Source organism: Parus major, chromosome 5 (assembly GCF_001522545.3).
Source record: "Parus major isolate Abel chromosome 5, Parus_major1.1, whole genome shotgun sequence".
Taxonomy (NCBI): Eukaryota; Metazoa; Chordata; class Aves; order Passeriformes; family Paridae; genus Parus; species Parus major.
Genome location: NC_031774.1, coordinates 27,666,038 through 27,683,607, shown reverse-complemented (window position 1 = coordinate 27,683,607; position 17,570 = coordinate 27,666,038). Strand labels below are relative to the sequence as shown.

Sequence of the window (17,570 nt, the reverse complement as noted above, 5' to 3'; positions counted from 1 at the left end):
CGAGCCGGGCGAGCTCATCGGACGGGCGCTGGATTTCAAGAGCGAAGGGGCGCAGTGCTACAAGGACAAGAAATTCCGGGAGGCCATCGGCAAGTACCACCGCGCCCTGCTGGAGCTGAAGGCGCTGCTGCTGCTGCTGAGCCAGGAGCCGGCCGGGCAGCGCCCTCCCGCCGCCGCCGCCGCGGCGGGGCTGAGCGAGGAGCAGCGGCAGGCGGTGGAGGCCATCGAGGTCGACTGCTACAACAGCCTGGCAGGTCAGCGGGACCGCGGGCGGGGGGCGGTGGGTCCCCACCTGCGCCGAGCACACCTCCCTCCCCCTCCGCAGAGCAGCGCTGCCGCCCCGCTCTGCTCGCCGCATCTCCTTCCCTTCCGCTGGCTTCCATTTTCGCGTTCTCGCTCCCGCTGGGCACAGCCGTGCTGCCCGGGCAGCGCTGGGGAGGGGGCGCACGGCCGCTCCTGGCGCTCGGGCTCGCCCGCGACCCCCAGCCCTTCCCCCGGGCGACTCCATCCGCCCCCGATGAATCCGTGCCCTCCTCCCCCGGGAGACAGGTGGCAGGGCGGCGGTGCGTGCGTGGGGCGCTCCGGCTGGCAGAAATCGTGGCTCGTGAAATGGCCAAGATTGCCTGCTGCGCTGTACCCTCAGCCCGAGATGTCCTTCAGTCCCTTCGCCACAGCTCCGGCTCTGGAGCCTGTAATTAACGGTATTACAGAGAGACGGACTCCTACCACATTTGATGTAAGGAAGGGGAAGGGTTTGGGCGCAACTGCAATACCTCCAAATAGTTCTACAAGATATAAAAAGAATTTTTTCGCTTCTTAGCACTTAAAGTTGAAAGCAAATACGGTCCTGGCTTTTCACTAGCTGCCAGTCATCACTGTGGTCAGTAGACATTTGATCGTGACTCCCTTTGCTCCTTGCCATCTGTTTAGAAGTGCTGCAGGAAGATGGAGAGGAGTGGTGGGGGATTTAACTACTTTGTAGTCTGATTCTGGAGTCCTTACAGAAACAGAACTCCTGTTGACTTCAAGAAGCTTTATCCAAACAAGTGCAGGATCAGATGTTATTTTTAGTCCTCAGCAGCACACGGGTTTTTTCTTTCCAAGCCTGAAAGCATCTCTACAACAAAAACTTGTGCCTAGCTACATACAGGGAAGAGAGCATTCATAACTTGGACAAGATACACAAAACAACAGCATTTAAAAAGCTCTGCTGTTTTCCAGAAGGATGAAGGGTCACTTGTCACCCTTTCTATCCTTGGGGGTAAAAAATGGTGCAAATCAGGACATTACCTTTTGGCTTTCTAGACAGAGTTGGTTAGCTTTGTTTCCTGTTCTCTAGTCGTAGAAAAGATGCAGTATAAAGTGAATGGTTTGAAACACCAAGCCAGCATCATCTCATCATAATGCATGCCAGTCTCTGACATTCAACATACCTTTTGGGATGGAATGAGGAGCACAATTTAGCTCCTTTTCATCATGTTTCCAAATACTCTTCCTTCAAAAGCCTATTGAAATCTTGTAGGTGGAGAGGCAAGTGAGATTTCAGAGTGATACCATAATTGCACAGATGTAATTTTGTCTCTCTACAAATTTCTGTTCACAGGTTTATTAAAATCCATTGTATTTGGCAAGGATCATTTAGATTGGCAGGGTTACACAAAGAGCCCATAATACTCTGAACAATATAGCTTGGTGAGTTCCTGGGCTTGAAAAAGGGCTCACAGGCACTGTCTCTGCTGGATACAAATGAGATGTGGTAGGTAGAAGGTAAATGAAGTGGGAGAGAGGAATGGAATTTGCTTCTGAGGCGCTTTCTGCCAGTACACAAGTTCCACTTGCTAGAAATGTCTTGACTCTTGCTGATGGAGTTGTCCTGTGTCACTGTCATTGTCCAGCTCGTTGTTTTACAGGTTCATGTTTGTGCAAGGAATTTTTGTCACTGTTGGTTGTGTTTGATCTTGATCAGCAGTAGCAATTGGTGTGAGAAATATTCTCCATCTTTATTCTAGATATGAACAGATTTTTTCCTAAATTTAACCAGTATGAACACAGGAGGAGGTGAGTATAATTAACCCTGGACTTCCAAGCAGTGCTTTTCCTGGGATAACCTCACAGCAGGTCAAGCTGTCATTTTGCACAGGCGGTTGTCACATGTTTTCAGTAGATGGCATGCACAGAGCAGAGAACAGCATTTGTCTCAGAAATGCATAGCTTCGTGTGTGTTTGCTGAGCTATCTGCAAGCAATTCTAAAGAAATGCCCTGCATGCTGGAGAGGGGAGTGTGCAGTTAAACTGGAATTGCAGTGGTTTTACTCCTAGCCCAGTCACAGAGCTCCCATTCTAGCAGGAGGATCAGTGAATTCATGTTGAAAGAGGAAAGAAGAGAGGAGAGGGAGTTTCTTTAAAATTTAACAGTAATTTAACAGAAATTTAACAATAATCAGTATATATTTCTAATAGCATCTTCAAGATGTGTAGAAGTGGGACTTCATTTTTTCTAAGTGTGATGCAGCAGAAGACACCAGTTTCTTTACACAGTGGGCTCTAGCAGAGGCACCAGCACGTACTGTTACAGCTGAAGTCAGTGTTACTTGACATGGGGAGCAGAGGAGATGTACGGAGTTTTGCTTCTGAGCACTGCTGGCCGCCTAGAGCTGTTTCTAAAATAAATAAATCTGTATAGTGCAGAAAGCATAGCAGCAGTACATGTTAACTCTGGAGAAGGCAGCTTTTCACTTAGCTCTGAAGTATAGCCGGTAGCATTACCAGCTGTCATCTGAGTGTCCTTATTATCAAGTTCTTTTAGCACCTCCGCTTACTCTCTAAGCCTGGCATTTGAGAAGCCCACCTTGCTTTTGCACTGTCGTTTTTCATGTAGGCACCACACATCCACCTGTCAGAGATGCTTTGCATCACAGCTACAGATGCACACACACACTGACTTGTTTAGATGCAGCAAGAGAGTCAGAGGAGAGCATCAGCTACAGGTAAATATGCACATAGGTGAGAAATGCACCCAGAGGGGATTTTGTGTGATCTCATGAGTAAAGGCTAGGGTTGTTAGGTGTTTTTTTTTGTTGTTTTTTTTTTTTTTAATCTGACCAATTGCATGAGTAGGCACGTGTGGGCAAATACTAAACGGTTGTCAGTGCCTGTCATTGCCTGCCGAAGGTAAATTTAGGCAGATATGTGCACACAGATTCTTGCTTAGGTCCACTTATTTTGTAGAGCACCTTCAAAAGGCAATTCTACTGTAAGATGGGGTAGCCAGCTCTCATGTTTATTAAAAGCCCCCCAATATTTGGTGCGTTTCCCAAGGTCTGCTGTTGTAGAGCTGTGTGGCACGCCTACAGCCTAAACTATTTAGCCCATTTCAAAGGATCCCAGATCTTAGGTTTTAAGTTCTTGTGTTTTTTCTTAAATTACTATTTTAAATCAGCCAAAGATTTTCAGAACTTGCCACTGGCAGAGCTGCTTATGTTTCTTTTACTAAGCTGCTAGCTGGGCTTCATTTTAAGCTCCAAGAGTTTTGCTTTAAAGGGACTCCCCTTCACATCTGTGCTGCTGCATTCTTGCATGGGCCTGCCAATACCCCATCATTTTACCACAAGTCGTTCTGATGAATGTCACCAGAGGCAAGAGCAGCAGCATGGCCAAGGCTCCCAGAAATTGCTAGGGTAGGCAAAGACAAAAGCCTACCAGCAGCATAGAGCCATGCAGAATGAATGCAGGGTTGTAAGGCAAACAGTCCTTTCTTTATGACTCACTGACGATCTCTGACCTTGAGGAAGTCACTTGACCTCTTTTTGCCTCTCAGCCCTGTTGAAAAATAAAGAACAAGGACCACAATCTCATCCTGATGGTGCATTCAGCTGAGTTTTCTACAAGTTAGTGGTTTATGTTCTTTTAAAAAATGGATGTACAAAGAATGCTTGTGGAAAAGTAAACTGGCCAAATACACCTCAGATCTTGATCTCCCTTCCACTTGTACAGCATGTTTGATCTAGAAGAAGCTCAAATGCTTTATGTACTGCATGCAGATGGGGATCATTTACCAACTACAAATGCAACCATTAAATGCAATGATTATTTTATTCCACCATTACTGCCTAAACGCTTACAGGATTAAAAGCACTATGTCTGCTCTGCAGTGAGAAACAAGTCCTAGTCATTCCAAAGCAGCAAAATGCTAAGGGTAAGCACAGTTTTAAGCTTTTCTGGTGAGGGAATGTTGCAGTGTGATAAGCAAACCTTTGTTGATTTTCCTAAGCATGCAGAAATTCTAGAGCTAATTCTGGCAGGAGAAACGGAACCAGAGAGAGATCTGGGGATGACGTGTGGCACTGGGGGATCTGGTTGCTAATCCTCCCTCTCTGTGCTAACCAGCTGTATTATCTTCACCAAATCTTTTCTAAACATTAGTTTATCCCTCTGCATTTTTGACCTCCTGGAAGTACTGTAAAGCTGTTAATTACATGAATGTAAAATAAATATAGTGTGTTTATAGACCGATTCAGGTACCTGTAGTTTACTATAAGAGCCTTGGCAGAAGGGCACAAATGCCTGGACAGAGTATTAAAAATTTAGCTCTCCTAGATACATCTCAATCTGGAAAATGATGATTGCCTTCCTCTGGCAGAAATTTGCACTGGTACCATTCCAATGACTGTGTGAAGGTCATGGTGACAGTCCTACAGAATGTGACACTTCCAGCAGCATAGGAACCTTCTATCATCCTCAGGCTGAGATGTAGGTACTACTTCAAATTACTGCCACTTGCATGGTCTTCTGTGAGTAGTTCCAGTGAGAAATCCAAATAAAAATACTTACCATATGTAATCCAAGTAAAAATGTAACTAAACACGAGAAAAGCTGGTAAAACTTTCCACTGACCACCCACTAGGAGACGTCAAAAGGAATCTCTGCTAAAAGCCCATCCCAGCATATAGCCGTTAGCAAGTACAGACTCTACCAGGACACATGGTGCTGTGGGTGTTAAAGCAAGTTGGATTGTTGCTTGATGTGATGGCTTTTTTTTAATGTGCTGCATCAACAAAAGCACCCTCTGTAAGGATGCCATACAGTGGGAAAGAGGGGCAGCAGCAAACAGAGCAGCAGGATGTGGTCTGCATTTTCACTGCTTGGCAAGGGGTGTTTCCTGACATTCTTGCTTTAGATCATCTGACCAGCCTGGAGTGCTCCGGAACTCCTTGTTTTACAGGACTGATACAATTACTGCTCCAGGAAGGTGCAACTGCAGCAGAGAACATATACCAATGGCTGTGTGGTTTTTCAGTGACAGACCCAAACTCTGACATGTATTTAAGAAAGTTGTGGAATTTAAAGCCATTGGCATTAATTGCTTTTTAGAAATACTCAGCATTTACCTATTCATTTTTTATTTAGGATAACAAAAATCTCCCCTCTTCATGGAGTTTCTTGTGCCTTGAAAGGGCGGGATGGAAATACATCCAGATGTCAGGGGGGCAGGAGGGAGGGAAGAGAAAGGATAGCACGCTGACACCAACCTTGCTTTAAGTGATACGTGTCTGAGAGCATCTCTTGCTGAGGCAGGAGATGTATTTTTCTCCATATATTTCACTATTAATCCCAAGCCTTTTCAAAACTTGAGGCTCTGTGGGTTGCAGGTTTTTTTGCAGTCACTTCTATCACAGGTTTAATTCCCTTTGCTTGAGAAGAAGCCTGTCCCAGCTGACCTTGTCAGCATTTGCCTGAAACAGGGAACTGAGAAGAATCCCCTGGCCAGACTGTCCAGAGGAGCTGCAGTCTTGGTTACCTGAGATCCCTCAAAGTTTAGCTACAGCTTACTATGGAAGATGAAACAGAAGATACCAAAAATCACAAAGCTTCTCCAATGACAGAGTGGTTCATTTGTTTACCTAAAGAGCACTGCTTGTTTTCCATTGTGAGAACACTGCTGTTTTCTCAGGGTTCTGTAGTAGCACATCCTTCCAGCTTTACTCCATCCTCTTCTGAAATGTTGTCCTAGAGTTTCCTCCAGCAAGAGTTATGCAATGAGTCACAGCCTCTTCCACCTCCACAGGTTTCCATCAGTGCTGAGCTGAAGATGGTTCAGCTGGTTCAGTAAAACCTAGTGTTAAAGCTGGGTCCCAGTCAATTGGTAAATGCACCCGTGTGCTCCATAGTTACCACTTTTTCTGGGAGGTGGGCCACTTCTGGTTCAGCAGGTGGAGCATCCTTCTCTTTTTGCTGTTCACTTGGGCTCAGGCCCAGAAATGCCTAACCCAGCTCCAGACCTCTTTCTCCAGCCTTTCTCTTAGAACTGCTTATGAGTTCAGGAGCACATCCCAAGTTGCTTGTCACTGTCCTCTAGCATTGCAACGGATGTTCCAAGAATGGAGGATCATCAGGAGTTCTCACATTAGGATTTTAGGATGGTAAAGGAGCTGATGTGAGGAAAGGAACAGTAAAAGGAAACCATGTAAATAAGAAGGGAGGTCTAAATGTTGCTATTTCTTGATGCCAATGTCTTGACATTGTGTTGTGTCTCAGAAAGTAACATACAAGGGACTGTGAAATGGAGGAAACAAAATGAAGAAAGAGAAAATACTTTATAAACTTCTGAGAAAAATTACTGGCTATTTATTTGCTTCTTTGTTCTCTTGATGCATCGATGAGAAACTGATAGGGAAGGAAGACAACTGTTTATTAATTCTGGTTTCAGCTTACTCAAATGATCATATCAGTGACTAATATTGATGGTTAAAAATGCTTTGAAAAAGAGTCAGAACTAACTATCATTAACTAGAAAGGTGTTACTAATGGCTGCTCAGGAATTTCTCTTGTTCATTTCTGCACTGCATCTTGGATGGGAAACAGTAGGCTCAGGACATTGATGGATGAATGCAGGTAAATCTTCTTGTGATGGCATGGAGTGCTACTGTTCTGTTCTCTTTAACAAATATTTTAGAGTCAGTGCAGTTTGTGGAAGCTTTGCTGGAATTGCTGAATATAACTCCAGCAGGGGCACACTTGCTTGAGTGAGGCTGAGAGGTGGTAATGGTGGTTTTATACACTTGTCTAGGCAGCTGAAGATGGTAACTATTGAATGTGGGGCTGGAGCAGAAAAATCCATCTCAGGATAGCCATTTGGAGTTTAGGACACCGCTAGAAACAGCACTAAGACAGTTTATGGAAATGGTTTAGGAACAGTCATGTTTTTTTCTCTGAGAACCTATGGCAAAAGTGACAGCTGGGAGCAGTGGTCTTAGTTGTCATAGCTTGACATGCCAGAACTCATCTATTACTATGCATAGGCAGTAACTTGATGTCATGATCTTTACTTCAAAATCTGCTCCATTTTCCCCACTTCCCAAAATTCTTGACATGCCATTGCCCTGAGGCTCATAGGCTGGATAGCACCATCTGCTCGTCCTTGTCTTTGTCCTGTGTACCCAGTTCTCCCATCATATGTCTCAGCACATAAGTCAGGGCTGCTTGCACAGTCCGTGCCTCTACCCTTTGAATTCCTTTCCTCACTGTCCCAGTTGCAACACAGCTATGCCAGACTTTTTGACAGACTCCCACACAAAGCTTTGTTCCTTCCCAGATGCCCCCTATCTCTGTTCTGCCTGTGAGGTCCTCTCATCCCCTTGGTGGGTGATGTGACATTTACAGGAAGCCAGTCAGTTGGAGCTGGCTACCTGTTTTTGTGTCACCTCTCTACTACAGACTATGTGTGCGAGCATGAGACTATTCCCTATCTTTACATGCTTTGTCACTCACCTTGATAAAATTCCCAACTCTTCCAATCAGGGCCATGAATTCTAACACATGCTTGTCCTGTGTGGCCATGTCCACAACTCTGCCCATTACAGTAGCACATATTTAACTTGAAAGCCTTAGGCAGTGTTAGTCACCATCACTGATTAGTTCTGCAATATTTTCCCAACAGAAGTCTGGGGGAAAAAATCAATCCCATGCTATTTGCATCTTTAGTAGTTGTGGATGTTTTCCAGAAAAACCATAATTGCCTGACAAGTCCTGTGTCTCAGGGTCCTGACTATGACGACATCTCAGTCCTTTTCACTCACATGTATCATCAATGAGGCAGGAACTGCAACCCTGTACATGTCCCTGGGTGCAGAGGACAACCATCCTCACATTGCTTCATAAGCTTTTCAAGACCCAGAACACTGATTGTTGCTTGCAAGGCTAGCATCTTTCCTTCTCCAGCACATCTGTGTTTCACAGGTCAAATCTCTGCCCTACTAAAGCAACTACTTTTATAGCCACTGCTCGGTATTCCCTTTCTTTCTTGGTGGGACCACTAGAAAATGAAAGAAATGTCCATTGCATTTACTTACTGCCAGTTCAGGGGGCTGTAGATTCATGTAGATTGTTCTGCATCGATGGCAACAGCTACTCTGTTCGTATCAGAGTGGCAGACAGCAAAACTCTAATAATCTAGCTGTTGATCCAGTTGCCTGGGAGCTGCTGGTAAGAAACAGCTGGGTCAGCCAGCAAAGAGACACCAAACTAGCGTTCCTCAAATTTTGATTCCAAAGCTCCTTTGATGCCCTGATTACAACTGTCAGTTTCCACGCCCCTGGCATTGTTCTGGCCTGGCCACATCAGAGACAGCTGACAAAAAGCTCATTTCCTACCTGATAAAATTAGGATGAGTTACCTTGAGTATAAGTCACCTTATTCTTGCTTTAAGTCACCTTATTCAGTAAAGCAAGAGGGTTCAGGGCTCTCTTGGTAGAACCCAGTCAGGCAATGGTGAAAATTAGCTGCCCATCTGATGTATCTGTAAGGTTTAGCCTAACACATAAAGACTACTTTCAGATCAGCTCAGTTGGATGCTGCTTATCTTCAGCCCTTTCCAGCTTGAAAGACTCCACTCCAGACAGCAAAGCTGTTTACTGCTACCTGAAGCAGAAGGAGAGAAGAATACAAAATAAGCAGTGAGGTATCCTTGCCCCGCACATTCCCTGGTGTATGGGAGAGGAAATTTACTCCTGCAAGTAAATTAAAAGCAGAGGATGTGTCTGGGACTTGAAAATCTGCGTCAGACCTTTAGTGCTTGCTTTGTCTATTCCTGGACCAATGTGACTAACAAACATCTACCCCCGGTGTGCTGTGTTATCCCTGCAGTCACCATGAAATCCAGAAATGTACTGTGATATGAAACGCATCTTTATGATATAAAGGACAATCTAAGAATCTTTCAACAAGCTCTAGGGTAGAATTCACATTTCTCTGCTCCACTCCTGCTTCCAGAGAGGAAGAGGGCAGAAAGATTTTTTTTCATCCACACTTTCAGAGAATAAATCCAAGCAAAGAGGAGCTGCCCAGGGAGGTCATCACCCCACCCAGTTGATCATGAAGAAGCAGAACTGCAAGGTCAGCTGAAAGAATGAGAGGAGTGTTTTAGGGTGCTCTGGAAAACCATCCTAAGTCAGCCCTAGCTGTTGTTCTGCAAATGCACTTTTATTGTTGTCTAGTGATTCAGAAAAGGATCAAATCAGAATCTCTGTACCATGCCTGAAGCAATCATTCTCTCATCAAACAATTTGGTGGAAAGTTAAGCCTCAGCTCCTTTAGCCACCATATATTTTTAATACTAACATAATTCAAATCCTAGATTATTGTCCTCTTATGTGCTTTGCAATGATTAATTGGTTAAGACACAGTAGTGTGTTCATGTTGCAAGAAAACCAGAGCAGTGTAAGATCCTCAGCTATAATGGAAGTACAAAGCAAATGGATTGATTTTCCCTTTTACATTCCCTAACTACTGTGATGGAGCTCAAACTGAGGCAGCTGAGAAGCTTTGCTCATGGGCTGGGGTGGTAAATTAAATTAATAGATTAATACAAAATAATTTTTAAGCCCCAGGTCTGATTAATTTGGAGTGCAGTGCCAGAAGGTATCATGGAGTTAAAGAACCTAATAAGGTTAGAAAAGAAAGCTTAGACATATAGCTAATCAGAACATTCACTGTCCTATTAAATAGGATAAAAACTGAAAAGCAAATATTACATTTTCATGCTTGAGAACCACTAACTGGTTTGAATTTTTGAATAAACTCTAAGATTTTCATTTCCCATCTATAGCCATGTCACATAAGTGACTCAGTCATTCTTTGATCATCTGGTGTATTCACATCCTTTTCCTCTTTGTTTTTTGCTAGCTCATGAGCTCACAAATTCTAGCAAAAATTCTTAGTAGTCCCATAGAGTATGTCTTTTATTTTATTCCAATATTTTATTCCAAATAAATTTGCTTCTGTGTACCAGGTCATGTAGTTCTTTATATATCACATTGTCATCCTCATCCCTTTTGACAGCATCTTTGAACTTGACAGTCAGTAGGTCACTCTGACTTTTGCATAGGACTATTAATAAAGCACTAAACAAGCTCCATTCTGAAATTATTCCTGAGATGATCTACTAGTGATCTCTTCCGACCGATATCCTTCTCAGCAGAACCCATTTCATCACATAATTGTTACACTGTATCTTCCCCTTCCTTAGCTTAATCAAAAAGGCACAGTCAAGACAGAGAATTGTATTGAGTACAATGATTTTGGTGTTTTGGTGCCTCAACACAGCTTCTATTGGGGTGGAAGTTACCCCCAGTCAGAGACTTACTCCTACCTCATTCTTCCACTGCCAACAATTCATTGCACAGATGTGGTTTATGAAGGCTTTGGGAATGATCTGAGATTTTTACCTGAAGCATTTTGTCATAGCTTTTATTAAAGAGCAGACATCTTATTAGAGGACTGGCTTATGCTTCTGCATAGTTCAAACCCTGACTTTTTCAAGCAAATAATATTCTGAATCATCCCTCTGGTCCTTAGTTTATTCATTTTCAGCCTGATTTCCAAAGGAAATGAGTCATAAGTACATATGTTTTCTGCTTGCCTGTCAGTCCCCTCTCAGTAACTTTCAAACCTGTTGGCCAGCTCGATTTGATTGGAAGACAGATGTATCAACAATACTAAATTAACATGGTATAAATGGAGGATAGAGAAGAAGCAGGGACACTAGAGGGTGGTGCTTAAACTGCCTCTATGTGGTCTGTCAAAGCTCAGGCAGGTGACAGCCTGGCACAGGCAGGGTTAGTTTGCTGTTGCTGTCGAATCACTCTTCTCAGTAAGTTTGTTCAATGTATTTTAAAGGAAAATAAGGTTGAGAACTTTGTTTTATACCTCTCTTCAGTTAGTTAGAAAACAGTTGACAGGCATCCTCTGCCTCTTTGATTCTGTTGGTTATTCTCTCCATCCCCCACACAAATGCCATAAAGGTTTCGCTCTGTTTCAGAACATCATTAAAATGGAAAGGCTTTGGGCTACACTGGACCTGGATAAAACATAAGAATGAGTAATTAATTTAATGAAGGAAATATTCCTCCTCATTTGACATCTCCATCTTGCCAGAGGAATCTTTTCAGCTAGGGAGAGTTCAAGGAAAATCCAAAAGCATTTCAGTCCCTATCAATTTTACGTGGTAAACCTGCTCTCCACCCCTGAGCAGACTCTGCAATGGTCACCTCTTTCACGTGTCCTGGGAGATGAACCATGGGCCGCCACAGGGCACAGCACACAGATGTTATCCAGCCACATCACTGTGCCTTGTTCATGGTACAGCATAAAGTGCTAGCTTTCATCCCAAACTGAGCATGCTGTGGTAAGCCAGGCTTGAGGCCATTGTGGCAGGCACAACTGTCTGTGACTTCATTGGACAACCTTCATTCTGTTCAACTGCATTTCACAGTACTGCTGTCAGTTGTTTCAACTACCATGAGCAAAGGATGCTTTTCTCTTCAGCAGAGAAAGCAGCTTGAAATCCCCCATGTCCTCCAGAGTGCTTCCCTATTTACAGAAGTTTCTCTGTGTCTCATATGGGTTTTGAAAAAATACCATCATTCCATTAAGACCTTAATTTCAGTGTTTAATATATTCCAGTAAGAATTATAAATATTTGATAGCACTTATTGGAGTTGACTGCTGCTGAACACCAGACATTTACTAGATGGTTGTCTGGTGTTGCTGATCTCTGCTAAATTCTGTGTACTTTCCCCTTGTGAAAACAAGTCAAGAGATAAGATTCCTTTAGTGGGTGTCAAGAGCAATATGGGGCCAGAGGAGGAAAGGGTAAGTGAGGAAGAAAGGAAGGTGCCACAGTGAGAGAATAAAGCTACACAAGGTGAGCAAAAGCAAATGGCAACAAAGAGGAATAAATAGCAAATGGAACAGATCTGAAGGCCAAGCATGTCTAGTTGACTGGACTAGACTGGATTAGATGAACACTGATTCTAAAAGATAAAGACAGGTTGAAGATTACGAGACAGTCATAGAGGAGGAAACCTCCAGGTTGTTTAACCTGGCAGATTAACAATAACAGCATTGGCAAAAACAAACAGAAGGAACTTCCACCTCTTCTAATGTGGCTGCAGTCAGAGCTAGTATTTATAGAATGAGAATGTCGTAGCAGTTAAAACCCAATTGAATCTCTTGCTCTATCAGTGCTTTGATAGGACTTTACTCCTGCCTCTCCTGGCTGAGAAAAATGAGGGCATGCAGATTAGAAGATGCAATATGAAGATCATCTCCATGTGAAGCTCTTTATTTTGGTAAAATAAAGATTTGCTGGTACACAGCTGGAGGCAGATTTTGGCTTCAGAAAATTCTTGTTTGCTTGAAATCTAGTTTTTAACTACTGCTTTAATATTACCACAGCCAGGAATTTCAGTAAGCCTCTGGTTATGATTTGAAGGACTAGTAACTACAGGAAGTGGCAGGCCAAAATACTCTTACAAAACAGAAGCTATGGGGATCAGATGACAAGTTGGCTGAAATTCCTTGCTTCTCAAAGCCTTGGCCCTTTGAAGGAAAACTGCAGTATTACATCACTGAATTTGTGAAAAAAAGAAGCAAAAATCACTTACCTTAAAGTAGCTTAAGAATCATCTTACAGAAATAATGAACACTTAAATAGGCTCTTCAGACCTACAGAGGTCTGAGACAGCAGAACATAAACACATAGCAAAGGCTAGCAGCCAAGCTTACCTGGTCCCATGTCTGGCCAGGATGTTGCTCTGGCATCCTCCAACAGGATCTTCTGACAGGAATTAAAACTAAATGGCAGCTGTCAAGGGCAATCCAAGACTGTTCATGCTCTGTGTGTTCAGGACAATCAAGAAAGGAACTGAAGAGCTGTCAGGAGTCTTCTATCCATACCCATGGGTGGTACAAGTGTACAGATAAGACATATATCCCATTTGCTTAAGCTGTTCTTAAGTATTTGCAAAGCTATGAACCTTCACAAGTCTCTTTCAAAGGTTTACTCTTTTCACAGCTATAGAGTTTTTCCTAGCTGAAATGTAAGCCCTCTTCTTACTTTCTTGAGTATGAGCAGAACAGATGGTTTCCTGGTTATACCCTTCTTTGCATTTGAGTTGCTTTTTTTCTTTTTATGTGGATGAAAAGGGTTAGCCTCTCTTCCCTTACTGTCTTTGTGAGGCCCTGTCCTCTCTGGACCACTTGTTATTGTCAGGGTCCTCCTGTGGATTTTCAGAAAAATTGCTTTCCAACTAGCTGTTCCCCCCTGCTTAACTTACACAGTCGTTTTTTTTCCTGCATATCTATAGGACTTTTAACTTGCCCCTGTCAAATTGCATCCTGTTTTTATCAGAACACTACCACCAATTTGTGGGGATCCTTTGGAATTCTGCCCCTACCTTCCAACAGATACCAGCTCCTCACATCAAGGAGTTACCAGCAAATTGACAAGACAGTCTGCAGTTTGTCATTTAGGTCTGTATTGACAATACCAAGTACCATGGGGCCTAGGACAGATCAGTGCAAACTCTACTTAATGTTGCCTTTCATTTTGTTAACAGAATTAAGTCTATTCATTTAGACTATGCTCCTTCAACTTGCTTAAGAAAATGTCACTAAAATTTGTCATTTAACTAGTGTAAAAGCCAAGATATCTACTGTTTTTCCTTTATCTTCAAGATTGATCACCCTATCACAGACTGAAGTTAAACAGATCTGTTCTGACAGCTCATATTAGTCCTAGGGTGGGCTGCCAGCTACAAAAAGCCTGACACACAGGCTCAGCAGCTCCTTTGAGAACTACTAAATACCTTTTAATGTGTACCGTGGTGGAAGCACCAGCATACTTCAGTCACTGCTACTGCCTCTCTCTCCCCTAGAAGAGCTAATTGGAATGATGAAGTCAGGATCTTTCTTCTGGAAGGGGTATGAAGGACTCAGGAGCAGCAGAGAACTGAAAGAGACCATGCTATGTATTGGAAGGCAAGTATTGCCAGGATGGCAGGAGGGGGAGGAACAGTTGGTATCTGTTCACAAATTGAGTCAGGCTGAGAAGAAGAGGAAGGCTGTTTGGAAGAGGTGGCTCACTTTGGGCTCTACAAACATTTGTGGATCCACAGTTCATTTAGCATTAATCCCTCCCTATGGAGAGAGGCAACCTGTCATACAGTTTGGATTTTAATTTTCCACCCGTTTCCCTGCAAGCAGAAACATACGGGCATGTTTAGGCCTTTTTGGTACCTGGAGAGGAATAAATGAGAGCCACTGGCTGGAAAGTTGTACTGTCATTGTGATATTCCCTTTTCATCCCATTAAGGTTGTCTGGGAACTAGGAGTCAGCTGATCAGATTATTGCCAGACATTATCAAGCTGTCTATAATTAGCTTTTTATTGGTGAGAAGCCAGAAAATCCTCTTTGTTTGCAAGCTTGGACTATAGAGAAAGAAGAGAAATATTTAATGGAAGAGATTGTTTGGAAACTGCAGATCCTAATTAATGTCTCAGTCTAGCAGGGAAACTGCATGTAGCATTTCTCTGAAAAAAAAAAAAAAGATACTTTAAGCATCCTCTTTTGAGGAATGCTGGTTTGCATTCTTGAAAGGCACAGCACACATGGAGCTCTGTGGAGATATGGGTGCTTTTCTCAGTTCCTCTACTACAGACTTCTTACATTCACACGTTATATGGCTCCTTTTAGTGCCAAACTATTGAAAATTTAACACGACTTAAAACTTGGGCTGTGCCTTCTACATGTAGCCTGTGTAGTTTACAAACTCAGGATCAATAAATCCAGAGAAATTTGGATAAGCATTCCAGTAGAAGTTCTTTTTATGCTGTATATTAAAATTACAGTATTTAAGTCCAAGGTGACTTTAAATCTAAAATAACCCTTTACATTTTCAGCATCATCTTGTGAGTCACAAGTTATCTGTTTTATTTTAGAAGTGAATTATATCCAAATTACTAACATATGACTGACATTTTCAGTCTCATATAGTAATGGTATCCCTTTTAATTCTTCCAGTGGACATTGTAAACTCCATGTGCTTTTTGTCAACACCATGTACACAGTCTGCAGCAAACACATTAATGATACATGCATTAGTGGCATGGTTAGAAGGTTGCTGTCTAATCCAAGACAAATAGTTTTTCTTCTCATCCCCACCCCCCCATCCCGCCCCCCACTGCCTCCTGTATGATTTGGGTTTTGCTATTGTTGTTATATTCCAACAATATCTCTTCCCAAATGCTTAAACCAGAATTTATCACTACCATGTTTTTTCTATTCTGAGGAAGAACATCACCATGGAGGATACCAAGCCTTCTGAAATACAGGACTCTCTTAGTCTGCCCTGTTATTTTGAGTCTTAAAGAGATGTGAGAACAAAGCCTGTTCAATGATATATGAAGGTCTTAATCAAATGTCTGAATAAAACCCTGAAGGAGTTATATTAAACTATCAATCATGTTTCCCAAAGTAGAACCCCAGAGCAAGAATAGGAACCATCTTCCTGCAATTAAATAGATTTTAAGTGAACTGCTGGCTGCTATACTGAAGGTGAGATCACATCCGAAAGCAAAGTATTTTGCAGAGTTTAATTGTGGTTATTTCTGGGAATGACACCGTCAATTTATGAAATACAGGTTGAGTTTGTAGTGGTTGGAGTGCCTAGCACTTGCTAAAGAGGAATAATCACGTATGTTGTTAAACTCTAGTGGCAGAGTCAAGAATACAGTAAAGAGGGAATATCCACTTCAGGTTTAAGCAGTAATTAGTTTAGCTACTTCTCTCTGCATTGCAACTAAACAAATCAATCCGGGCTGGTTTTTCCTTCTAAGGAAATAAATGTCATTTGGATTCAGACCTTTCTGCACATGTATATAAGAGTGGTTCAACCACATGACTTACCATTAACTCTTGTACAGGACACCTGCTCCAGTCTCCAGGGAATACTTGGAAGGGCAACCTTTCAGCAGTGCCAGTTAGTGTCCCTTGGTGATATCTCAGCATAGAAAGAGGTGATTCAGAGCCAGGATGTGACTTTGGTTAAGTGATCTCCTAGGGATGCTGCTGCTGCCATACACAGCTAGGGTGGCTGGTTTCTTCAGCCTGGATTTCACTGCTGTAAATGCTCCTCTTGGTCTCCAGGCTGCCTGCACTGTGTACTATGTGCTACATTGTCCCAAACTCTTAACTTCACATTTCCACCCAGACTTTACCTCTCCAACAGACCTCAGCTATCAGTTATACACTGCTTTTACCAGAAACCCCTTTCTGTGCCTCTGCCCCCCCATCTTTCTGTCATAGCTGAAGCAACACTGCTTAGCTTGGTTTCTACTTTCTGCTCTGTATTCCTGTGACCAGCGAGCCAAAAAGAGGATTTTTGTGATCTCAATGTTTTCAGATCACAACATTTTTCTAGATCAGATTGTGCCCAGGGTGGACTGACTATTCAAAGGATTTGGGTACTATATTCTAAAGCATATCTCTACAGAGTACTATATGCAGTACCATACTGGTTTTATTTTCAGAAGGTTATCAGTTGGCCAGCTCAAGATTACCTTGGGGATAACAGAAGGCATTTGCTTGACTCAAAGGATATCTGCCAGATTTCCTTTTGCAAAGCCAAACGATGAGGGCATGAGATGCATCCAAAGAGGCAGTCACCAGAAATCTTTAATAAGGGAAAAATAAGCTGTTTCCCTAGTCTGTTTTTCAAAAATACCTGAACAGTCTTGTCCGACATTTTCTGAAAGCAGACATCAAAGGCAGATATTGCACATGGAATATTTTAGCTTATAAACTTAAATGACCAGCAAAGTTATAAGCAGCTGACTTTTTCTTTCAGTGAAAGGCACAAGAATATCCCAAAAATAGGCAATGCAACCAGCTTACCTGAGTGAAAGCAAACAAAACAGGAGTTTGTGAAACATGATTTTGCAACCCAAGATTTTCCTAAGGCAAAGGCATTTTCATCTCAGTGTGCTGAGCCCAAGGAACATGCCACAGGGTAGGGATGCTTGCACAGCCCTAATGCTTCTTGCACAGTAATTCGGCCGACTCTTTAAAGTGTTGTGTAACATGGATAGGCCTTGAGCCTTACCTAAAATGGGAGTTTAGCCACTGATATAAAAAGTGTCCAGACAATTGTTCTGGAATGAAGATTTGCCCTTTGTTGAAATTTCTGAGCTAAGCATAGCTCTTGATACTGTTGTTCAAAATCTTCATGTTAAAA

The 17,570-nt window shown here is 42.7% G+C and overlaps 1 protein-coding gene and 1 long non-coding RNA gene across 2 annotated transcripts in view; one reads left to right on the top strand and one right to left on the bottom strand.

The window, feature by feature from the left end:
* Window position 1: 1 nt before the first annotated feature.
* The window catches only part of TTC9 (tetratricopeptide repeat domain 9), a gene marked incomplete at its 5' end in the record, with an annotated part of 28,184 nt that continues 10,615 nt past the window's right edge, over window positions 2-17,570 (top strand). Inside the window, one exon of the mRNA XM_033515228.1 lies at window positions 2-254. Within this exon, the coding sequence (XP_033371119.1) occupies window positions 2-254 (253 nt within the window). The remainder of the gene's footprint in view (window positions 255-17,570) is intronic.
* Window positions 8,832-13,149, bottom strand: LOC117244564. Its single transcript, XR_004497918.1, has 3 exons — window positions 13,063-13,149; window positions 11,203-11,353; window positions 8,832-8,916 (listed from the first exon to the last, which is right to left on the bottom strand). It is a non-coding gene; the product is annotated as an uncharacterized LOC117244564 (long non-coding RNA).